Genomic DNA, 24,798 nt, shown 5'->3' on the forward strand with positions numbered 1-24,798 from the left:
GCTGCTTTCGTGTGACTTCAGAAGGAACAACTGCTTCTACAGGTGAGTACAACAACAAGACACTTCACTGTCATTTTTAAGATTTATTTGACATCACCTGAAAGTGGTACAAAGCATTTTATTTTCTTTTTCATTGTCCTTCCGCAGTGGTAAAAAAAAGTCACCTGTATCTGGGATGTTTTTTTCTGTCAAACTCCAGGGGGGATTTTACACTTTACAAGTATATATTATTTTCTTTTTGCCAGTAAAACCATTGAGTCTTCTAAAGTGTCCTCGGTGTTGATGGTGGTGGTAATAGTGGTCCCAAAAAAGCTTGATGACACACAACCACTGTCTTCAGAAGTGCAGTTTTTAAGCAAGTGGACCATTTGAACAGCCAAATGAAACTCTAGTTTTTTTTTGTAAATGCATAGAAAAAGGTTGAGAGGGATGACTGCTAGAAAAAAAACATACACAAACAATTTCAAGTCCAGATTTCTTTTTTACAAGAAGCAGACTGGGCCAACTTCAATGCCAAATTCCTGATTGGGTGCACCAACGTCCATAGGAGCGATGTCAATAATAGGCAGACGGGATGTTTTCGTTGTCTTGTAGTCGATGACTGTCTTGCCCCATGCACCGGTGTGCGACTGTGATGAGAAAATGAGATGAAAACGGCACAATCAGAATCCATAGGTTGCATTTCCTGATCAATTGAAATCATTCCCTGCCCCCCCCCATTTACCCTTTCAAAAGATGGCTCCTGGAAATACAGAGTTATGAGGAATAACATCTCAGATACTATCACAAAGCCCCTCACATTAATCCCTCATCTGCTTGTCCTATGCCAACACCATAATCCCAAAAGCCCTTTACAATTTCACCTTGACAAGATTACTGCTGCTCATACCCACAGTCTTACATCAACTACCTCTTCAAGAGGAGAGAATTCTCTCTTGAACCATTCCCGAGAGGAAGGATTCTTTCTAGAGAAGTTCCTGAGCGGACACTGGCTAAGATACTCTCTGCTGTGTGTAACAGGAGGAAGGAGGACTCACCGTGCAGCCGTCCTCGGTGACGCTGTATGTGAAGCGGCTGTTGCCCTCGGCTCTGATCTCGATCTCGTTGGAGCCCTGGAGCAGCAGGGACTTCTTGAGGTTGCCGGACTGCTGGTCCATGTAGGCGATGCTGTTCTTGCAGTGGTATGTGATGTTCTGGCTGGCCTCAGTGGCCATAAGGCGCAGGAAGGTCAGCTGGATGTTAACATCCTGAGCGCTGGAACCCTCGCTGCCATACTCGAACTGTAGGGGAGAGGTGAAAGAGATGGAGTTAGCATGGATTTGGAGTTAGCGTCAAGGACTCATCATCCCAGAGAATGGTGCGATTATGGCCCTCTTTTCTCAACAAGCCCAGTTTGTGGATCCGAGGTTCTCACCTGGAAGCCATCGGTCATTGCCTCGCCGAACCAGACGTGCTTCTTCTCCTTGATGTTCTTGCTGGTGTACCAGCTCTTCTTGGGGATTTCTGCCTCGGTGGGGTAGACGCAGGTCTCGCCGGTCTCCATGTTGCAGTAAACCTTGATGGCGTCCTGGGTGCAGCCCTGGTCGGGGTCGATCCAGTACTCGCCTACATGGAGGAGATTGGATCGCGTCAAGAACATCCAATGTGATTGTTGTTGTTAAGAGACTACACGGACAGCAAGACTCACCAGAAACTCAAAGAGCATGTGTCTACTGAAGACGTCTTTACACCCTATGCTAAAGCTTGACAGAACCAATACAGCTCCATGCTTTCCTCAAAGCCAAGCAATTTCTTGACTAACGAGGAGCGAGCAACTGTAGTCCAGAGTGGGTCTATGACTCACCGCTCTTCCAGTCGGGGTGGCACATCTTCAGGTCTCTGCAGGTGCGGGCGGGGTTCTTCTTGGTGCCCTCGGGAGAGCGGATGTTCTCAATCTGCTGGCTCAGGCTCTTGAGAGTGGTGTCAACCTCCAGGTCGCGGTCGCGCATCACGTTGGCGTCGTCGGCGCGGAAGTGACGGAAGGGATCGGGGGCCTTCTCCTGAGCGGGCTGAGCAATGAAGCCCATGTCGAATCCACCGCCGGGAGGTCCGGGGGGGCCAGGGGGACCGGGAGGGCCAGGGGGTCCCTATATGTGGAGGAAGCAAAGGCCAACCAAGATAGGATGTAAAGAAGAATAAGAGGAGTACAAGGATCAAAATATATGGATTTTGAAGTGGTTGATGTGACTTACAGAGGGTCCCATCTCTCCAGAGCGACCACGGGGTCCGGGAGGTCCGATGGGGCCGGGCAGACCGCTCATACCATCCTTACCGGCGGCACCAGCAGATCCAGAAGGTCCCTAGTGTAGGGAGAGCCATAGCTTAATACGACAGTGTGGACTATCCACGTCATGTTGTCACCAGAGAAGTGATCCACAGTCGGAACGTTGCTGTGCTGATAGTTGTGTGACCACTGTCGTAATGTGGGTCATACTCACTCTAGGTCCAGCGGGGCCAGAGGCTCCAGCAGGTCCTGACTCTCCAGATGGTCCCTATGGGCAGAAACAATAGATTTAGGTGCCTGTTATATCAAACAACAATATTACAGGGAGAAGGTTGATTTTTAACCCCCCAACCCCACCCACCCACTTGCTAGGTTTTGTGATCTCTCGGCTTCATGCAGAAATATCTCTTCCCCTGTGCCTTTTGCGGGCATGTCCGAATCTAGCCATTTATGGTGTACTGCATGAGGATCAAGGGTAGCCATTTCCCTTGTTTCTGCTGGAGTCCCGTGTGTGTCGTTATTATTGTCAATGTGTAATCAGCAGGGGTACTCACAGAGGGGCCAGAGGGTCCCTGCATGCCAGTGAATCCTCTATGTCCCTTCATGCCTCTCTCTCCAGCCTCGCCAGCCTCTCCCTTGTCTCCACGAGCTCCAGCGGGTCCCTGGGTGAGAAAGGGACAGGTGTGTTCAGTATACCCTTTCCTCAGACTCAGAGTGGAAGAGCGGATATTGTGTTCCTCGTGATGGTTTTATGAGTCTGTGATGGAGTATACACGTACTGATGAGCCACGGGGACCAGCAGGGCCAGCAATACCAGCGGGGCCAGCAGGACCCTGAAGGAGAGAGAGAAAGAGATTATGACAATCAATTCCATTGATAATCCCAACTGGCATGGCATATGCTGTATTCTAACAGCACTACAAACAAAGCCCTCAACCCCTTCTACAGCCTTAACTAGTTTGCAATAGGCGGCCATTTTGAGGCTACAACAGTTTAACATGCAGTAAGGTCTCCCAACATTATCAAGTCTGAATTGCCGCCCAGTGATGTATTCCTCGTCAGTCTAAGGGAGTAATGGTGGAGGATCTGGACACTTACAGACTCTCCACGGTCACCAGACTTTCCAGCAGGGCCAACGGGTCCAGGGGCACCAGGGGGTCCGGGGGCACCGGAAGCACCAGCGGCACCAGACTCACCACGCTCTCCCTATAGGCAGGACAAAGAGGAACAGAGACGGGCCAAGAGAAGATCAGCCTCCTGGACATGATCCCAATACATTACAGTATGTGATGCCTATTTCAGCCATGCAAGTAGTCGTGTAAACAGGATGGTTCCCAAAGTGAAGGGTTGAATCTGTCTTGAGGACATGTGTATGAGCAGAGCTCTCACCTTGGGTCCAGCAGCACCATCGCGACCAGAAGATCCCTCGTTACCAGGAGTTCCCTCGCGACCAGACTCACCAGGTGCTCCAGCCAGTCCAGGGGGTCCCATGGGTCCGGGGGGTCCACGCTCACCAGAGGGGCCACCAGGTCCCTGCTTGCCAGGCTCTCCCTAAAGCAGGAAACAGAGAACAGGGTTAGATCTCAACCACAACACGAGAGTAACCACGACTGAAGTAGAGCAATGGCGACTCAACTGTATGAATAAGCTACTGCAAGAGCGTTGCACTTGTCGGCCGCCATCTTGGCAGAGATAGCACAGAGGGCCTTTAGCATCATTGCGGCAGGCTTGTAGACTATCCAATCACTGCCTTATTGAAAAACTAGGGATCTCCACCATGAACTTGGGTCTCCTCTGCAAAAGCCTAACGGCATTTACAATGAAGTTCGACAACTAGCTCTCTACGTCACTGACCAGTTGTCCGGCGAGGCCGGGGAAACCGCGTTCGCCTCTCTGTCCGGGCAGACCAACAATACCACGCTGTCCACCGATACCCTGAGGTCCGGGAGTTCCAGAGGGTCCCTGTAGAAGAGAAAGAGAGAATAGGTCATCGAGGCGTCCCTTTTCTAAAGCGTCAGATCTAAACTCCAGCGGCGTGTGTTACAGGTGTACTCCAAAAGGAGTATTCGTATTGTTCTGGCTTGTCAGTGTAGGGGTCCCCCCAGAAAAAGGGATACTTACATTGGGACCATCTCCACCAGGCTGTCCCTTCTCTCCCTGGGCACCAGGGGGTCCGGCAGCGCCGAGCTCACCAGGACGACCGGCGGGGCCAGTCTCACCACGGTTACCCTTCTGTCCTTCCTTTCCACCAGGGCCTGGGGGTCCGGGGGGTCCGTTGTTACCCTGAAAGAAAGAGGAGAGGATGGTTGAGTATGAGATTCGGCCCGAAGTTGACCGAATACACCAGTATCAATGGCTGTTATCAATGACCATATTGTGATCAGCTACATGCTAAGCTAACGCCTAGCTAGATGCTTGTTTGGGCATCAGGCAATGCCGTTGTGTCTTGGGTTGGTTGCACAATAAAAGTTGTCTTGACAGTTGTGCTGTTGTATTGTGGGATTGCTGTTTTAAGCTGTCATCGAGCCGTTCGCTTGCTTAGTGTTAGCCTATGGTTGAATCTGGAACCTATGGCCACAGCCAAGGTATTGACTGGCATACTGATGGAGGATGGGCATGGTTCAGTGTGAATGGTGGAGAAAGAATTACTTACAGATGGGCCAGGAGGTCCAACTCTACCAGCAGCACCGGGGAAACCAGTGGCACCCTACGGAGAGAAAAGAGAGGCACTGGTCAACCTAGTTGTATCAGATTGGGAAGCATGATACTACTTTACAAACGCCATCTTTTACAGTCAGACAGATGAGAGGATGCTGGGAGGATAAGATACAAAGCTACTTACAGGGGGACCAGCAGCACCACGGGCGCCCTTAGCTCCGGTGTTTCCAGCGGGACCCTGTGTGGATACAGCAGTGCTTCAGTCCGTAAGCAAGAGCAATACAAACACCTCTGTAATACGATGTACTAATGCACACATTTTACATATGGGTCATCCCGGGAATCGAAACCCACTAGCCTGGCATTGCAACTGCCATGCTCTACCAATTGAGCTACAGAGGACCATTGAAGATGGTCCAGGGTGGGTACCCAGTGGTCAGTCCCACGTGTTATACCTGAGGTCCAGGGGCTCCTGTAGGTCCAGCGGGTCCCTGAGCACCACTGTCACCCTTGGCACCGTTATCTCCAGCCTCTCCCTTAGCACCAGGCTGACCGTCACCACCCTGAAGGAGAAGAAGTAATTGAGTGAATGCAGAGCAGATTAGTGTGGCGGTTCATCTAGACTGGCTGCTATGGTAAGAGAAGCCTGTCTCATTTAATGCCAATGAAATCAATTTAGAATCGCCATAGTGTGCAAGATGTTGCGAGTCGTCATCTTGATTGACACCCGCCGTCCGTTTTAATTGGCAACTGATTTCTGTGTGAATTGAGGACAATTTCTGTGTGAATTGAGGACAGGTAAAGAGGTGTGTGTGTGTACTTACAGGAGGCCCAGCGAATCCAGCGGGTCCAGGGGCGCCAGACTCACCGCGCTCACCCTGGGAGAGGAGAAGGTTAGGGTTAGTCAGGTCAGGGGTGTGTTAAAGGTCGGGGACAAGCATCATATGAGTGTGGGTCAGTTCTCTCTTCTATACACCTTTAATTTCTACTTAAGTTTCATGCTTTATTGCTTTGGTGCTCGGTACGTTCCGGGCACCATTTAAGCTTTTCTTCGTGCATTGTGGCGACGTGGTCTCTATTTGAAGCTTCAAGACTGACTCCCATAGAGAGAGGCCTGTGGCGTGGATGCACGGGGAGCTATTTTTTTGTGTCATGTCTGTGGCGAGGTGGGAACCGGGTGGGCGGAGGTACTCACAGGTGCACCACGGGCACCAGAGGGTCCACCAGGTCCAGGAGCGCCAGTCTCTCCCTTGTCACCAGGAGATCCAGCAGGGCCGTTGGGTCCAATGGGGCCAGTCATACCACGGACGCCATCCTTACCACTGGCACCCTCAGCACCCTTGACTCCTTGGTCACCCTGTCGACACAAGAGCAGCTGAATTAGTACTGTAAGCTGTGGGTTATGCAGATACAGAGACGGAGGAGAGCTTTATCTGGACTCAGTCAAGTCCACTGTTAATGCAAGTGGGAGTTTGGATGGATCGGAGTGCCACAGAAGTATGAAGTCGAGGCCCACTGATGAACATGCATTTGGGCATGGAGGATGATAAGTGAAGGGTGGGACACCGGTACTCACTCTGTCTCCCTTCAGGCCTGGCAGACCACCAGCACCACGCTCTCCGGGCATTCCCTGCAGGCCAGGGGGTCCTTGGCCACCGGGGGCACCTGCGGCACCAGCCTCTCCCTTACCACCATCGTTACCAGCAGAGCCTGGAGAGCCACGGGCACCAGCGGGTCCAGATGGGCCAGGGGCACCACGCTCACCGGGGAAACCTCTGTCACCCTGGGGTACGGAGAGAAGAGAGGGCATCAGCTTTGGCTCTGGAGCATCACGTGTATACAAGGTGAAGGATGTCATCGATGCCAATGCTAATGTCTTTAGCCTGGGTCAGCTGGGTGCTAGTCTGTTGCTGCTTCAGCTGTTAGCCGTTGCCTTGCTTGGCTAAGTCGCTAGGCCACAGTGTAGCTGTAGCAGTCCATCACCCAGGAAGTGATGCCATTATTATTCTGGGATACTCACTCTGGATCCAGCGGCACCAGGGGCACCACCCTCACCGGGAAGACCCTAGAGAGAGAGAGAGAGAGCGAGAGCGAGAGCGAGAGCGAGCGAGAGAGAGTGAGAAGATATTAGAGACTACGACTAGAGATTTGAAATCTGCATTTGTGGTGCTCAATGTTCAGCTGCGTCAAGTCCCAAATCTTGACAGGAAGTCAAGTGTCATGTAGTGATGAGTAGCAAGGACAAGGCATGGGGCAGCGGGAGACTCCACCAAAGGTGCTGCAGTCCTGTAGTATTCTTACCTGCTCTCCGGGCTTTCCAGTCTCACCAATAGCGCCTTGGGGTCCTGGCAGTCCCTGTTATACAAAGAGACAAGTGAGAGACAGGTGAGGCAAGGGTCAGAGGTCCTGAAGTAGGAGGGGGTCTACGATTGGTCAGGTGCTGATCATTTCCCATAGTTCAGTGCTGTACCTGGAATCCAGGGGGGCCACCGGCTCCCTGCTCGCCTCGTTCTCCAGAAGGTCCCTGAGGAGGAGAAGGAGGAGAAGAGTCGGTTAGGAAAATCAGTGTGACCGGCTTAATGGTGGGTGCTACACCTTGGTTGTGATGGGGTTACCCCCATAACATGTAAGGAAACACAAACTGAGTGGTTTTGCAGTCGCCTAGGAGATTCCATGCTGGCTTGTATTAGTGACAGTGTTTGTTTGTGTGCAAGTGTGACACAGCGCGGGTAATGCTGAAGAATGTTGTCCTCAAAGCTTTGGGGAGAATGGGAGTGAAGCATTGTGGGATGCTGGAGAGTGGAGGTGTACTTACGGCAACACCGGGAGCACCAGGAGCACCAACATCACCATCCTTGCCGGGAGCGCCAACAGCGCCACCGGGTCCCATGACTCCTCTCTCACCAGGCTTGCCACCCTCACCCTACAGGGGAAGACAAATACCCATTAGCTCATTTCCCATCAGACAGCAATTCTGTATACTAAAACCTAGGTTTTAGGCTATGGACAACTATGTCATACATTGTAGTGAAGGCTGATGAGGTGAGAACGGCTCATAGGAATGGCTGGAATGGAGTCAATGGAATGTTATCAACCACATATGTTTGATACCATTCCATTGACTCCATTCCACCGCCATTATTATAAGCCTTCCTCCCCTCAACAGCCTCCACTGTATACATTGGGTTACCTCTCAATTTCAGATCTCATTTCTCAAATTAGCCCGTAAATGATTGTGCCCGAATAAGAGCAGCATGAGAGAGAAGGGTTACTCACTGCGGCTCCCTTAGGTCCGGGGAATCCCATGACTCCGGGCTGGCCTCTGGCTCCAACGGGGCCGGGAGGTCCGGGGCGACCATCTTGACCACCGGCACCCTGTCACAGGAGAGGGCAGAGAGTCAGTGACCACAGTGATAATCGGTGGAAGTAGCCATAGGTCACCAGTGTCTTTCAGTGTCGTTGAATTGGTGTCGTGAGGGTCAGATGAATCTGTAGCTGAGGAACTTACAGAGGGGCCAGTCTTGCCATCGGGGCCGGGGCTGCCAGGGCTACCAGTCATACCCTAGAGATGGGGGGGGGGCAGCAAAGGTGAGAGGGCAAAGGTCAGGCGCATAACAACCGTTACATAAGCACATAACATAGGCAGCATACACATCTTGACATGTCATATTAACATGAATATATTGGTTTCATGTTTATAGTATCTATTAGTCGTTGAATAGTTATCCAACAATGATAAAGTATAACGAAAAGGTCCTGTGATCTGAGACCGGTCCCCTGTCTAACTCACCTTGGATCCAGGCATACCAGGCTCGCCGTTGCGGCCAGGCTCACCAGTGTTACCCTTAGCTCCAGCAACTCCGGCACCACCACGCTCACCAGGGCCACCCTATTATGGAGGGAGAGAGAGAGAGAGAGAGATGGAAAGAGAAGGGTGGAGAGAGGAGTTTGCTATACTTAGCTATTGGCCATAGCATGTAGCAACGTTTGGAGGTGAACTGTGGTATATACATTTGAACATGTGTGTATGTTCCAGGTATATGTGTGTAGTCACCTTGGGGCCAGAAGCTCCATCAGAACCAGGGAAACCACGGCTACCAGGGGCACCCTGTAGGGGGCGACAAACACAACACAGGTCAATACCACAACACTGTCTGTCACTCCCGTCAGTACCACAACATTCCTGCTACCTCAGTACCATAACACAGCCATTCAGTAACATTACATTACTGCTCAGCAATCACAGCCCTCTGGTGGCCAAATTAGGTAATGAGCTAGCTATTGGTTCCAAAAAGAGATAAGTCAATGTGATTATTTATGCGATGGAATAGTGATATAGATATCATCATTGTGTATGCATGTGCCAATACTAGCTGTACTGTGAGGAAGTAAGCAATGTATAAAAAGACTAAATGCCCAAGTTCTTGTACAGCACTCTCCTACTGACCCAGTTCCTATAGTTGATTTAAAGCATTATATTGGATGGTTCAAATCATATCATTTTGATGGGTATGAGGCAGTAACGCAATGGTGGTTCTTCGGAATAGGAAGACAGTGGAGCAAGAGTATTTTAGATTTGGAGGACTACAACACAGTTTAGTGAGGGGGGGGGGGGGGTACTATTCTAAAAGTAGGAGATAGGATGACAGTGAAAAGGAGATATTGGTCAACAGATTCTAACACCGGGCTATTTCCGTTATTATAGCATACCTTCCTCCTCTCTCTCTCCTAAAGAGAAGGGGAGGGGGGGGGGCGCCTACATGTAAAGGACAGGAGAACAGTATGGTGAAGAGGGGACACTGTGACTATCTGGGTTACTTACGCGCTCGCCGGGGGGCTCCACGGGCACCAGCACCACCGGGCTCACCACGGCCTCCTCGCTTGCCTTCCTCACCAGCAGGGCCGGCGGGTCCCTGGACTCCAGCGGGGCCCTGGGTAATGGAGAAGAAACAAGATGAAGGTCAGAGAAATGGAGGGTGGCAAGGCATTGTGCTGAGATGTGGATCAGTACAGTGGTAGAGTTCAAACACGTACGGACTGCTGACTGAGCATGTGCGGACAGAGTACGTGCTATGGGTGACTTGGTGGATCGTATTTGACCAAAGAGGAAGTAAAAAGGTGTACTTACAGACTCTCCCTTAGCACCAGCCTCTCCTTTGGCTCCATTAGCACCAACCTCACCCTAGGTTGAAGAAATCAGAATCCACACTCAATGGTCTGTGCATTCTGACCAAGTTATAACATCAATATAAATTAAGATAACATATAATTATTTGACATTTTTTGTACAATATCTAGTGATGGAAGTCAGAGAGAGCTGGACTTACAGTGTTACCCTTGGGTCCGGGAGCTCCACCAGCACCCTGGGGTCCGGGGGGTCCACGGGGTCCAGGGAAGCCAGGAGCACCAGCAATACCAGAAGAACCCTGGAGGAGGAAGCAGAGAGACAATCATTATACTTCCTGGATTCATCATCACTGAGTGACCAGTCAGTGACAACAATATTGGCAAATAGACAAACCAATGACAACTAAAATGGCTAGTTCACTGAGGAATGAGGTGAGGTGTCTACTTACAGGGGCACCCTTGGTACCGGGGTTTCCGTCAGCACCGTTGTTTCCCTACAAGAGATACAAACCAACGGGTTAGAGGGGAACGTCTCTCACAGGGACAACAAATGTAACTTAAAGTCTCCAACGCAGCCCAGAGGTGTATTTCACTAGAGGTTTCTAGAGCTGAGACTCACAGCGGGGCCAGCAGCGCCAGCGGGTCCGGGGTTACCAGCCTCTCCACGGGATCCCTGGGGTCCCTCGCCACCACGAGCTCCCTGGGCACCAACCTCTCCCTGTTGGGGTGAAGATAGGTCAGGGCAAGAACCTGGAACTAATATTGTACTAGTACTACCCTAAGTGCTACCCTACACAAGTACTACTCTAGTAGTACTACTGCTACCAATTAAGTACTACTGTACTAGTACTGTACTACCGTACTCCCTAGTACTTCCTTATGTTAGTACTGTACTATGCTGCCATTCAATGACCCCATATAAATCAATGTGACCTCTGACCCCACATGACCCCTGTAGGCGTCATCCTTCAGATAAGCACCAACCCAACAGCTGTTCTATAAAAGAAAGAGGATGATTCGTCACTTGGGGCCGATGTAGTTAGCCGCCTTTTTTTTGTGCTAGAATGGATGAAATGTATGTTTTTATCTCATCTACCTCTCCAAATACTGCCCCCTGGGAAAGAGCTAGAGGTGAGGGTAGAGGGTGGAGGATAGACAGTAAGAAGGTAGGAGGTATACAGGTGTGTGAACAGGGATAGGTGCAAGTTGACATCTTACCTTGGCTCCAGGGCCACCGGGGAAACCAGGGGCACCAGCGGGGCCAGTGGGGCCCTAGAATACGAGAAAAAGAGAGAGAGAGAGAGAGAGAGAGAGAGAGAGAGAGAGAGAGAGGATTGAGTTACAGTCTAAATGATGAATACTGCATAAGTGTGCTTGTGTACCAATATGTTTCTGTTGATGGTTGTGTACTGTTTATGTGTGAATAGATAGCTGCCGTCAGTACTTACAGGAGGACCAGCAGCACCAGCAGCACCATCGTTACCACGAGCACCCTGCAGGAGAGAGATACAAAGAGAGAGAGAGGCACAACAGGGTCAGATGCAACTAGCCATCACCCCTTCAGGGTCCAATTCCAATATGGCTGAACTATAAACATCAATTGTGAACGAGCAAAATGGCTGACCCTTCCATGTCAGAATCCAACATGACACTGTAAAACTAAATAACTGGCACACTGAGTTGTAAGAAGATGTGAAATATGGCTTCCTACTGAGGCCAGTATACAAGGCTGTACAAGGCTTATGTTCCACAATATAGGGCATTCAAGTAAATCAGGTTGTGAGGCCTTTTGCTGACAGAGCGTAAGAATGGTTGTTTCCAACAAATTAGCCCTGGACTGATCAATAAACATCTTAAATATATGCAAAACGCTTGGGAAACGCGATGACCCTTGAGCTACAGGAATAGTGTCTCTCAGAACTATGTTGTGATGGTGATAGTGCACCCCTTGTTTATGGTTACAGGGGGTGGTGTAAAGTACTTAAGTCAAAATACTTTAAAGTATCTTGACTTTTACTCAAGTATGACAATTGGGAACTTGTTCCACCGCTGGTTCCTGGGGGTGGTTTTGGGGTTGACTTACAGCAGCTCCGTTGGGACCAGCACGGCCTCTCTCACCAGGCAGACCACGGGGTCCCTAAAAGAGAGGGACAGATATTGGCACGGTAAGTCATCATGGCTGCCATTCACACATTGCTACTGTATTGCAGAATGCTAAAAATGAATGTGATCTTCTCTCTACACTCATTTTCTGGTGTAGGACTGTTGACTAAAATGGAGGGTGGGACTCACCATGGCTCCAGCGGCTCCGTTCTCCCCGGATGCGCCACCCTCTCCCTGAGGACGGACAAACGGACAGGTCAGTGAAGCGAGGGGAATTATGTGTGATTTCTACATTAGCAGGGGAGATGGACGAGAAGGGGCCTCACCTTGGGTCCAGCAGGGCCAGACTCTCCCTTAGCTCCGTCAAGACCGCTGAATCCCTAGAGAAGGAAGTAGAGCGAGATGGAGGACAATATTAGAGGAGAGGAAAACAGGGCAGATTGTACTGCTGCTATTTGGGAAGTATAGGCTGATGTTGCCACCAGACACTGGTCCAAGATCAGTTTAGCGTGCAATCCCCTTCCATGATTAAGGTTAGGCATGGAGACGTTTATTTGATCCTGGATCTGTTCTGGAGAGCAAGTTCTACCAAGACAGTTTGGGGGTGCGGTGACTCACTCTGTGTCCCTTGATGCCGGGAAGGCCGGGGGTTCCGGGGAATCCACGAGCTCCCTGGAGAGAGAGAGAGAGGAAAAAAAGATAACGGGACATGTTATCAGTGCAGTTGATGGCTTAACATTCCTTGAAGGATATGAGATGTCTCATGGTGTCTGACTATTAGGTGCTATTGCTCTTGTGACTAACGTTCTAGAGTGAGTGTATGGATGGAGTATGGAGTGACATTAGAATGACATTGTGACTCACCTGTGGGCCGGAAGCTCCACGCTCACCGGGGCGACCAGGCTTGCCAGACTCACCCTGGATGGGAGTAGAGGAGGGTAGGAAGGAAGGAAGGAGTGGGATGGAGAGGAGGAGACAAGGTGAGGAATAAACAATGATCCAAATCCATCCCCTTTATGAATATCTTACCCAGAAATTGTCCTGGGACATAGGTCAATTTTAGTTATGGATATCTTGGTGACTTACATCATCTCCGTTCTTGCCAGGGGGACCAGCAGGACCACGGGGGCCCATGGGACCCTGTAAGAGATAAACCACTGGGTGAGAAGGTTGTGTGTATGTGTGTGTGTGTGTGCGAGAGAGAGAGATACTGTTATTGTAGAAATATTATTACAATTTGTCAGTAATGGCAATAATCCTGGATCATTTGTCATTCATCTGGAAACTTGATTACCTAATAGGTAGTGAAATCAAAATACTATTGGAAGGTGGTAATGGGGGTCTATGTTGTGTGTGTGTGTGTGGGGGGGACAATAACATACATTGGGTCACCAACATACATTGGTGACCCTGTGACCTTAGTTGACTCCATTCCAAGCATCAGGATAGAGCAAGACATATGCAGCAGGTAATGTGGTTTAGTAGTTTTTTTAAAGTGTAGTTATTGTATGTTGAGCTATTTTTATGCTTTTTGGCATTATATTGCCTTGCAGAATATGGTGTAGAATTTAGCTCAAAGTGTGTGTTTATGAGGGATTCAGATACTGAGGTGGTGGCGTGTCATTTTCTGGAATATTCCAGAACGAGATACTCACAGAAGAACCAGCCTCACCAGGCTCACCAGGGGGGGCCAGTGAAACCCTGAGGTCCCTATAGGGGGAGACAAAGAGATAATGTCAGACTTTGATGTTCATTCACCCCCCCTCCAAAAAAAACATGGTTTAGTTTTTTTGACAACGGGCAATAAGTCCTGTGGGTAAAACATTCCCACGGTCATTATAGTTATCGAAGACTGAAACTGAATGTAAAAAAAAAAATCAATACAAATAGTCAACTAAATAAAGCCAATGACAGACTAGCAGCTTACTAAACTGAAAAATAAAATGACAAGAACTTAACAGATACTAAATAGAAATGGTCAGGAACCTATCAAATTAAACCAAATTAACATACAGCCATATATGCTTAAAAAACACACACGCCTACAATTAAACAACTTGAAAGCGACTTCAACTCCCATCATGCAATTCACCTAGTCATAAACGGACCTCTTTTTTTATAACCTTTGACTCGAGGTCTTTTCCCCTACATGACAAATGTCACTTAAACAGCTAGAACACAAAGGGAAGGGATACTTACACTTGAGCCAGGAGGTCCTGGGGGACCACGGGGACCCATGGGGCCCTGTCAATCAAAAGGCAAAGAAACGTTCAGTAAATTATTGACCAATCACATCAGTCTTCCCATTAGAATTTATCTTTGAGAAGGAGCCAACTGACCAAAGGATCAACCAAAGGTTGGGTGGGCGAGGGTTAAAAGTCCTCCCAAAGTATACATTCTAATGCCCAACAGTCGCACCATGAAGAGTGATATTAGAATAGTGGCATCAGTAACCTTTGAAGACATCTACACAGTGGTAACAGGGGAATTGATGCTATTATTGAAGTGACAAAGTTTATGCAGATATCTCAAACATGTAATGCGTGGTGCTAGTCGTTTATGGAATATGGAAGTACATAAGATTTTTATGGGATAGTATTTGTTGTGACATATGGAGTACCACAGAGGCCAATTTGCAGGACTTCTGCTGAGCAAAAATCTCCCATGGCCATAGTTTTTTTTGGTAGTGTCTATACACAAAACAGATACCGCGAGTCAGTGATGCAACTAGGCCAACAGGCTCTGTGTAGTTGTATGTCCGTACCATGGGGCCGGGCATGGACATGCCACCGCCGCTCTTCTCATCAAAACCACCAGACATCTGAGGGGAGAAGTTCTATAGGGAGACACAAGGTAGAGATGTGTTACAGTCAGTCAGTATTGGGAATCATGAGAACAATACAGTGATCTCGACATACGAGTATATGGATGGGCCTAACCCGGCTAGAGAATGCAAGGCACTAGGCCTGTCCATATCAATGACAGATCTGTTCATATCCATTACATATCTACAGGGTGACTACCTCTCTGGCGTTTCCTAGCTGTGTTAGGCATTACCTCCCTGTCCACTCCTGGCTGGGCGCTGTCCACCTGCCCTGGTGCTGAAATAAAGACTGCACTGCGCTCTAACCAGGATAGCTTAGCACCACACCTCCCGTGCTCTTGCCTCTACTCTTTTGGGAGGTTTATCATTATGATTTGGAGATTTCCATTCTGAAAAGAATAGCACAATAGTTCCTGTTGTATTCACTGTGCAAACACTGTATTTGCAGCCTGTCCAGACTACATGGAGATCAGTGAGGGTAAGATATGTGACATCATAAGAGGGTGTTGGTGTGTTCTCCACCCAGCTGTCAGACTTAGCCACTTTCTCTACTTTCTTTAAATCTAAGTTACTAACCCCCAACAGAAGCTGCCCCTAATCTCTGATCTAGGATCAGTTTCCTCTGTAAAACACATAACCTTTTAACCATTTGACCTGGGTCAAAGCTGACTCTGGGTCAGTGCTATACTTACTCCGCCAAGACCAGGGGGTCCAGGGGGGCCTGGGGGTCCAGGAAGGCCGGGCTGGCCGGGAATACCATCGTTGCCGGGGAAACCAGCAGGTCCCTGCAGTAGAGACGAGAGAGAGAAGCTGGTTAGTGATGAACTGTAGCAGTAGTCAGTGAACAGGGAAAAGGGCTTCGTTGTTATCTATGGGGGATAAGGCATCAGTGAAGAGTGACAAGGGAAAAGCTAACATAGGGCCTAGGGTTTGGGGTGAACTCGAGGCATATAGGCCCCTAGTATAATCCAAGCAAATTGATGGGTCATACCTGTAATACCTTCAGATCACTTGGACATTAGTCCAGTTATCTACCTGTCCTTCCATACATCAATCTATCTCTTTGTTCCTCCAACCGTATAATTATCTACCAGTCTGTTTGTCAGTCCGTCCATCCGTCCAATGGATCGGAGATGAAATGACACGCATGGTCTCAGTTACAAGACAATCCCAAGTCCCTTAAGTCATGCAGATTGGAACACCACACTGTACCCACTTCAAGTACTTGGTTAGGGCCCAACCAGTCACTGTCGCAGATATTGTGAGCACCACATTATTCTTCATTTGAAATGGAGTAGAACTATTCAAGAAATTGTACTTCTAGTTCAATGAATGCACAATATACCTGCATATGCTGGTGGCCCAATACAAATCCACACATATCTCAAAATACTAGTCACCAAATGGGTATCTAGACAGGTTGGGCTTGGATGAAAGTAAAACATCTATACCCATTGGAAAAACATGAATTGAGATTTAAAGAAGGAAGATGGTGGTCGACTATTTCGCCAATTAGCTCCACTGGTAAACTCCAAAGACTCTGGATGTACAGGTTTATCCATTGCTTTCGATTATAATCTAACCTCATGTCAGACATTACCAACATTAAAAAACGGAATCTATAGCTAATATCTTATGGGCCAAAACTCTGCTATGAGTACTAACGAGCTAGTACAACAGTCATTATGAGTGATGTGTGCAAGATGCTGTCCTTTAAAACTGAGACAAGAGGCACGCAAGTCCAAAAAAGACACCAGAAACATAAGGGCCAAATCCTAACCTTTGGGATATAGGTGCAAACCTTTAACCTCCACACACCTCTATCAATGGAGGATTAGTGAAAGGGCTGTGACTTTTAACGTTTTGCACGCATCTCATGTTTGTTAGGTTTTGGCCCGACAGGAAGTGAATACAAAAGCATGCTAGGAATAAGGAAGTGAAACGTACTGGCTCTCCCTTGGCTCCACGATCACCCTGGGGTCCCTATTTGACGGGGAAATAGCAGCATTAGGTTATGGTTGCACTTGAAGATGTGGTTCTTATTGTGCCGTGGCCTTACTAGTTTTGCAGTGCAAGATAAAATAGTTTTGTTGCAATGATGCATTTATAATGAATCAACAATTAAAATAAATTTTTAAAAATACATGTAAAAGTACACTTTAAACTTTAACAATAATAGCTAATCTAATTATAATAGCCTTATCTAATAGTTAATAACAATAAGGATCATAATTTCATATTTACCTCAACCTTTGGCTCCTGGAAGCCTATGGTAGCAGAAAAACAACAATTAGATTAAAATGTGAAATATCTGAAATAGTCTGAACAGTAAACAAATAAAAATATTTATGGGGTGCATTTAAATTGTACGTAAGGCCAATGTTATTAGATTTAGAACTAATAGGGGATGACAATGTCTGAACTAGGCCTAGTGAAGATGTACACAAAGTCCCAATTTGAGACTGGGTCAAAGTTGAAAGGAAGGCCAAAGGTAGTTAGGAGGTGGCAGTGGCACCAGACTGGGCATGCACATTAAATGTGCCTGAAGCACTGAATAGTATCCCATCCCATTTCGGAGGAAAAGGGGGAAAAATGACTGATGTGATTAGAATAAAGGTAAATCCAAGTTTATTCCTCGTTGGCCATCCATAAAATGCTGTCGAACCCCTTAAAAGTACAAGCCCAACAGTCCCTCTGAGGCCTCGAAAAACATGTCAAAACTGATTCTGAGAGTGCCTGCGCCTGTAAGGTAAACTTCGTGAACGTTGCGTCGGGAGGAAATCGGCGTACCGTCGTCGGGGCAGATGGGGCAGCATTCGTCGTGGGGGATCACTGGATTGGGGCAGTCGGATGTGTCCTCGCAGATAACTTCGTCGCACATGACGGTGCCGCTATCGCACACGCAGATCTGGCATGGCTCGGGTTTCCAGACATCTCTGTCGTTGTAGAATTGACCGTCCAACGTACAGCTGCCGGCGGTGCCTGAGAAAGATGCAGAGATGAAATAGTTTAGAACGCTTGCCTTCAATGTCGACCTATAAGGCACGGATGCCCATGTGATGACACCTTGACCAGGTGATGCATACGAAAATGTATGTACTCACCAAGTCGCTCTGGATAAGAGTGTCTGCTCAATCAGCGTTCCCTAACTCCAGTCCTTGATTACCTCCGCAGTACGCCTTTTCGTTGTAGCCCCAGACGAGCTCATCTGATTCAACTTGTCAACTAACATTAATCAAGTTCATTCATGTGAGTTTGTCAGCGGAAACAACAAAAATGTGTGCTGTCGGTGGTACTCATGGACTGGAGTTAAGAAAAGCTGCGCTAAATGACACATGTATTTGTAATGCCTTGATTGGAATGAACAACAGGGCAGAAGGCCTGGAAAAAGATTAAAGTGAAGTCTATTTCCTACATTTATGTTGACAAATATTTTTGAAATGTAAAATAGGGGTGGGTATAATTTGTGGTACGTTCCAAAAGGAATATGTTTCAAAAACGTCGTAAATAACAAGGTTGCCAACAAACAACGTTTTCACTCCGTATGTTTATTCCGAAAAATGTCTGTCCTCACTCTGGTAGCCTATGGACAAACATGAAGAAATAAGCTACGTGGTGAGATGATGCCTATTCGGCAGCTAGTTAGCTAAGTGAATGGATCATGCTACTTTGTATGCGTTGTCTTTTGGCATCCTGTTTTTGGAACAGATTCCTGTTTTAACTTTCGACAAATTATACCCATCCGCAAAATAGTAAGCCCTGAGGGGTATACTACAAAGTAGTATCAATTAGTTACCCGGATAACTTGCCTAAAAATTCTGAAATAATTTATTGCTTTTCTGCATTATTAAGAAAATTAATAAGTATTTGTTTATTTTATTAAAGTTAGATGGCTAACTAATTGATCCGGCTTTGTAGTATAATCATCAGGCTTGACTACCTCTGAAAATGTGTTTTGAGCTTGAACTCGGCCTAAATAGCCAATATTATATTGGTGGCGAATTTGTGGTCTTCGTTTAGCCGTTGGCCCGACTGCCTGTGTCCAAACCAGCAATGTTGGTCCACAGGAGTTGCTACAATTTGACTGTAGAGGGCGAAACAGTCAGTGGAAAAGGTCCACGTTGTCAATGCTGTCATCCAAACGCTGCTGAAAACTATCGGTTTGGCAACCACCAGCGTTTATACCTCAGTGGAAAGTTTCCGCAGTCTGAATGTGTTTTCAATTATTTAAAAAAAAATGAAATGGAATGGTAGGGGGCGCATCGAAAACGTTGAAATGTTGGTGGAGTTGCATTTCAGAACCACATGGTGGCGCTACAGGGCCGTAGAGTGAATTTGCACATCTGTACGCCCCAGATGCAACTAGAAACCCTATACTCAAGTGTAGGGTGACACCATACAGCCAATAATTTAAAACGGATTTTATGTAGTTTGTCTATAGGTAATGCATTTAGGTTCTTATACTTTATCTCTATTTTGAATACACTTTTTGTAAGTAGCAACCTATGCCAAATAACTGAGCTTGAAACTATTCAAAGGAAGTTGCGCACGATGATGCTTTGTCCTCTCCTTCAACGTGTAGGTCACTGTATTCTTTCCACAAAAGTACAAATATAGTCTACCTGTGATGAATGACTGTATACTAGGATATATTCCATTTAGAAAAACTCGAGGTTCCAGATTACCATCGTTCAGGATTGACCCTGTTCCTTTTCTACATGGCTGACATTTAGCCTCAGGCTATGAATTATTCCTCCATAACCAACTGAATAACTTTATCCTTTACTTCCAGACTGTTGAGCCATACAGGCCCATTCAATTCCACTCAAACCAATGGGCACAGAGTTGGCATGCCTTGTAGCCTTCCCCTCTATCCCTTACATGCGTTCAAATATTTCCAGCTGTTAAAATGTACCTCCAGGGCATCAAATAACGAGTGGAAGAGAAAGCCTTGGAACCTGTACCAACTCGTTCCAAAGGCACGCGCAATCAAGCGTGAGAAGGCCCACAAGCAATGATGTGCATACACTCTTCTCAAGCTGCAAGAGGTAGGCTATGCTTATGAATCCCACACAAAAAAAGAACAGTTAACCAGTCAATAAACATTTACCACAGATAAAGAATAGAAATGTATCCTAATTTGCACATGAATCGGAATGGCTCAGTCATCACCAAACCCTTTTCCTATAAAACCACCTTTCTCCTTCAACCCAGTCTTTCCATATCAACTTCGTTAAGACAATAGATACCAGAGGCAAGGATAGACTCAAAATTGACACTTACGATCGTCCTCGCCTTGTCCTCTTGCCAAAAGCACTGTTGCGCTGAGCAACAGCGCTAACCGAATATCCACAAAGCTGAACATGTCTAAATATTAGACATGTAGACTCTTTGAGGCGAGGGGGGAAGTTATTTTTTTCCGTTAGACTCCAATCATACAAGTAGGGTCCAGTCCTCTGTATTTCCAATCCAGACCCCGCAGAAAACTCCCTACTGTCTATAGAAACTTTTTGCCCTGCCTTTTATATTCCAAACTTTTGGGGAGGTGCTGGCCACACCAGCATGCTCATGTTCATTTAAAAAAAGTCCCTCCTTCCATCAGTGGAAAGGAGGTGTCGTAGACACATTTTTCACCTTAAAGTCTCAGGAAACTTGATATTTTTTAGAAAAGGTGGAGGTTTTGTAAAAAACCATCCCCTATCCCGGCTTAGACAGACGACATCCAATAGTCTATTGGCGAGGAGGGCCCGGATAGCTAGCTGTCGGTAGATTCTTCAGGGTTGCAATTAAATAGAAACGAGCTGTGCACAGGAAAGGGACTTAAATTATGTTCCTTGCCCCACTTGTGTGTTTCCAGGCAGATGTTATTTTGTTGTCAATATTGAATGTTTTGCAGTTGTAGCACAGTCTTACTTTTACGAGTAAAAGGTGCCACATCAACGTGGACACTACATTGGGCAAATGCACTGTTCCCTCAGGAGCTGTGGTTTCGTTGCCATTTTATTATTCTGTGGGGATGAATTGGCTGTTGCTTAGCAGGCCTGCACATCTGTGTCTCGGCCTAGGATATTTCTGATCGAAATATAGCCATCGGAAACGTTTGCCTACATTTTTGTTTAAGGTGAAATTGCTCCTCGATTGAAACCAGATGTGAGAGACTATCGAATGTATTCCTAAGACTATATTAGTTTTTGTAGTAAACGTGGTTTGAAGTTCTATGACCGATCATATTGGGAGAGGTGTGCAGGCTTTCGATAACTTATTGCATGTCAGCCAATCGTATCGATAAGGATCTTGATTTGATGAAAGGATGGCTGCTAGGCCTTACTGAGCTACAGTTTAGGGGAAGAGTGTGTACAGTGTCGGTATTTGGCACATTGGAAACTCACAGTTTAGGCAATAGTATTATTTTGGCTGGAATTGTACGTTTTTGTTTCACATTTGTTCATAGTATAGTTCATGCGATATGGGATCGGCTTCGGAAGGTATACGTGGAATGAGAGATCGGAAAATTGAATGCCTGTGGATTGCCAGCGCATCTTTCATTTTGGCATCAATCCCACTACAGGTCGACTGAGGAGAATACCGCCAATTTACTCCTGGTTATAGCCTGTTTGCAGAATATATACCTGATTCTATCTGGATGGAAAGCGTCAATTATTCTACTTCTACTGGTCAATGTGCATGCTGCAGAACGTCTGTGCACAGACATAAACACGCAAAAAAGTTATGATTGAAACAGATGTGAAAACTCCCCTGCAATTCCACAACGAAATAATTCGTTTCCAAACGAAAAAGAATGTAATTATGCAGGACGTTTGTCTCAAGGTTTTTGTTAGTCCTGCTATAAAGAGTCAAAAAGCACCCTAACTCCCCAGATGAAGGTGTCACACAACATCCATGCACATATAGCAAATAAATACAATGAGATATTAGTGAATAATGTGTAATTGTAGGTCGCCAGATGCACTGCTCCGTAACGCCCATAAAGTAATTATTACGCACAGAAAGACAGACACCTCTCCATAGACGCGCCTGCATCTTCCTTAAGAAAAAAAACATTTTTTTTGGCATCAGTGCAGTCTTTTCTCTGCACTGCAGACACGTTGCAGCTTTGAGCAGAACTACTCAATCCCATCCCTGCTCTTTCCCTTCCCTTCACTTCTGAACCTCTCTCACATCACATGCCTTCACATTATCCAAGAAATGCGTCTGTCTTTTTTTTACGAGGATGACGATGGAATGCTTTCTCTGAGATAGAAAGCGCCACCTCATCATTTCGAGTTCTAAATCAGGTGTATGTGGGACTAAATTACAAGTGCATTGTGCCATTATTGAAAACAGAACGGGGCATGATTTGCTTTTCATAATGATGGAAATTCTGTAAGAAAGGGGAGCTAGCTTTGCGTGAATGAACCCTCCATTTGGATATGTGGCATTTAGGATGGATTGCTGTACAGTCCAATGACAGTCTACAGGGCCAATGGCGAGCCACCCGGCAATTGTGTGAATGAGATGGCCGTTACGACCAAATTATCCGTCCTAAAGATAATTTCACTCAGACCAACCGCATGTTTGATAGGCTATATGTCTACAATGATTAATGAAATTCATTGTAGTTTTGTGATTATTTTTTTACGTGCGTAAAATACCCTACATTGTGAAAATGTAAGCCTTCTTGCTTTATTTTTGATGATGCAATGTAAACGTCACTTGTCGATCATCAGATTGAAATAGAAACGTAATTTGACGGAAGACCGAATATTTATGTTAAATGGTAAACAACAAAGACTGAACTGCAACTATGCATTGGTTATGGAAAAATACGAATTTGTTCTTAACGGACTTGCCTAGTTAAATAATGGTAAAATAAATACAATTAAAAAAATACATATAGTGCACCTTTTCCTTGATTGGCTTGTACAGTGGGGCAAAAAAATATTTAGTCAGCCACCAATTGTGCAAGTTCTCCCACTTAAAAAGATGAGAGAGGCCTGTAATTTTCATCATATCTACACTTCAACTATGACAGACAAAATGAGAAAGAAAATCCAGAAAATCACATTGTAGGATTTTCTATTGATTTATATGCAAATTATGTTGGAAAATAAGTATTGCTGAAACTTGCCGTGCAGTATGAATGTCAAGTGATGTCTCCAGAGGGAAATGCATACCCAAAATTTTGCCTACGCTGAAAAATTTGCTAAGGGTGGAGTTGTGACAGGGCTACAATTGAGAAGCAAAAGCGTCAAACATCTCAAGTTAAAAAGTCTAACTACAAGCCTGTAATTCAAGACCCTTTCCTTAGTTTAGCTCTCTGTATGTCAAATTAAATTGTATTTGTCACATGCGCCGAATACAACAGGTCAGCGATCTTACTGTGAAATGCTTAGTTATAAGTCCTTAACCATCAATGCAGTTCAAGAAATATAAATAAAAAGTAACCCAACAAAATAACAATAAAGAGGCTATAATACAGGGAGTTACCGAGTCAATGTGCGAGGTAATTTGTACATGTAGGTAGGGGTAAAGTGACTATGCATGGAAAATAAACAGCGAGTTGCAGCAGTGTAAAAACAAATGTCAATGTAAATAGTCCTGGTGGCCATTTCAGTAATTGTTCAGCAGTCTTATGGCTTGAGGGTAGAAGCTTAAAGAGCCTTTTGGTTCTAGACTTGGCGCTCCGGTATGGTTTGCCGTGCAGCAGCAGACAACAGTCTATGACTTGGGTGACTGGAGTCTTTGGTTATGTGGAAACCTAGGAACTTAACTTTCGACCCGCTCCACTACATCTTCATCAAATGTTAATGGGGGCCTGTTTGGCCCGCCTTTTCCTGTTGTCCACATTCAGCTCCTTTGTCTTGCTCACATTAAGGGAGACATAATTGTCCTGGCACCACAATGCCAGTTCTCTGACCACCTCCCTGTAGGCCGTCTCATCGTTGTCAGTGATCAGGCCTACCGCTGTTGTGAACTTAATGATGACGTTGGAGTCGTCTTTGGCCATGCAGTTGTGGGTGAACCAGGAGTACAGGAGGGGACCGAGCACACACCCCTGGGGAGCTCCAGTGTTGAGGATCAGCATGGCAGATGTGTTGTTGCCTACCCTTACCAACTGGGGGTGGCCTTTCTGGAAGTCCAGGATCCAGTTGCAGATGGAGGTGTTTAGTTCCAGGGTCCTTAGCTTAGTGATTAGCTTTGTGGGCACTTTGGTATTGAACACTGAGCTGTTGTCCATGAACAGCATTCTCACATAGGTGTTCCTTTTGTCCATGTGGGAAAGGGCAGTGAATTACAGACTCGGTCAGGGAGAGGTTGAAAATGTCAGCGAAGACACTTGCCAGTTGGTGCATGCTTTGAGTACACGTCCAAGTAATCCGTCTGGACCGCGGCTTTGTGAATGTTGACCTGTTTGAAGGTCTTGCTCAGATCGGGTTACAGTTGCTCAGATCGGGTTACAGAGAGCGTGATCACACTGACGTCCGGAACAGCTGGTGCTCTCATGCATGCTTTAGTGTTGCTTGCCTCGAAGCGAGCATAAAAGGCATTTAGCTCATCTGGTAGGCTGGCGTCACTGGGCAGCTTGCAGCTGGGTTTCCCTTCGTAGTCCATAATGGTTTGCAAGTCCTGCCACATCAGAGCCAGTGTAGTAGGATTCAATCTTAGTCCTGTATTGAAGCGTTGCCTGTTTCATGGTTTGTCTGAGGGTGTAGCAGGATTTCTTAAGAGTCCGGATTAGTGTCCCGCTCCTTCAATGCATTTATCTCGGTGCGGATGTTGCCTGTAATCCATGGCTTCTGGTTCGGATATGCACGTAGGGTCA

At 46.7% G+C, this 24,798-nt stretch overlaps 1 protein-coding gene across 1 annotated transcript in view; it reads right to left on the bottom strand.

Moving 5' to 3' along the window:
* Window positions 1-20,480, bottom strand: part of LOC124016310 (collagen alpha-1(I) chain-like) — a 21,168-nt gene extending 688 nt beyond the window's left edge. Inside the window, 49 exon segments of the mRNA XM_046331860.1 lie at window positions 1-629; window positions 1,038-1,280; window positions 1,415-1,605; window positions 1,844-2,126; window positions 2,232-2,339; window positions 2,478-2,531; window positions 2,818-2,925; window positions 3,043-3,096; window positions 3,362-3,469; window positions 3,653-3,814; window positions 4,118-4,225; window positions 4,385-4,546; window positions 4,917-4,970; window positions 5,106-5,159; window positions 5,377-5,484; window positions 5,746-5,799; window positions 6,117-6,278; window positions 6,498-6,704; window positions 6,942-6,986; window positions 7,223-7,276; window positions 7,392-7,445; window positions 7,737-7,844; window positions 8,198-8,296; window positions 8,430-8,483; window positions 8,712-8,810; window positions 8,976-9,029; window positions 9,744-9,767; window positions 9,769-9,852; window positions 10,050-10,103; window positions 10,249-10,347; window positions 10,498-10,542; window positions 10,668-10,766; window positions 11,267-11,320; window positions 11,497-11,541; window positions 12,132-12,185; window positions 12,341-12,385; window positions 12,478-12,531; window positions 12,770-12,823; window positions 13,016-13,069; window positions 13,238-13,291; window positions 13,807-13,839; window positions 13,841-13,861; window positions 14,351-14,395; window positions 14,916-14,987; window positions 15,668-15,760; window positions 16,923-16,958; window positions 17,220-17,242; window positions 17,766-17,957; window positions 20,259-20,480. The exon segment at window positions 1-629 is cut by the window's left edge and continues 688 nt beyond it. Of these exon segments, the coding sequence (XP_046187816.1) occupies window positions 483-629; window positions 1,038-1,280; window positions 1,415-1,605; window positions 1,844-2,126; window positions 2,232-2,339; window positions 2,478-2,531; window positions 2,818-2,925; window positions 3,043-3,096; window positions 3,362-3,469; window positions 3,653-3,814; window positions 4,118-4,225; window positions 4,385-4,546; window positions 4,917-4,970; window positions 5,106-5,159; window positions 5,377-5,484; window positions 5,746-5,799; window positions 6,117-6,278; window positions 6,498-6,704; window positions 6,942-6,986; window positions 7,223-7,276; window positions 7,392-7,445; window positions 7,737-7,844; window positions 8,198-8,296; window positions 8,430-8,483; window positions 8,712-8,810; window positions 8,976-9,029; window positions 9,744-9,767; window positions 9,769-9,852; window positions 10,050-10,103; window positions 10,249-10,347; window positions 10,498-10,542; window positions 10,668-10,766; window positions 11,267-11,320; window positions 11,497-11,541; window positions 12,132-12,185; window positions 12,341-12,385; window positions 12,478-12,531; window positions 12,770-12,823; window positions 13,016-13,069; window positions 13,238-13,291; window positions 13,807-13,839; window positions 13,841-13,861; window positions 14,351-14,395; window positions 14,916-14,987; window positions 15,668-15,760; window positions 16,923-16,958; window positions 17,220-17,242; window positions 17,766-17,957; window positions 20,259-20,340 (4,350 nt within the window). The 5' untranslated portion in view covers window positions 20,341-20,480 and the 3' untranslated portion in view covers window positions 1-482.
* Between the last annotated feature and the right edge of the window lie 4,318 nt (window positions 20,481-24,798).

This window comes from Oncorhynchus gorbuscha, linkage group LG26 (assembly GCF_021184085.1).
Source record: "Oncorhynchus gorbuscha isolate QuinsamMale2020 ecotype Even-year linkage group LG26, OgorEven_v1.0, whole genome shotgun sequence".
Taxonomy (NCBI): domain Eukaryota; kingdom Metazoa; phylum Chordata; class Actinopteri; order Salmoniformes; family Salmonidae; genus Oncorhynchus; species Oncorhynchus gorbuscha.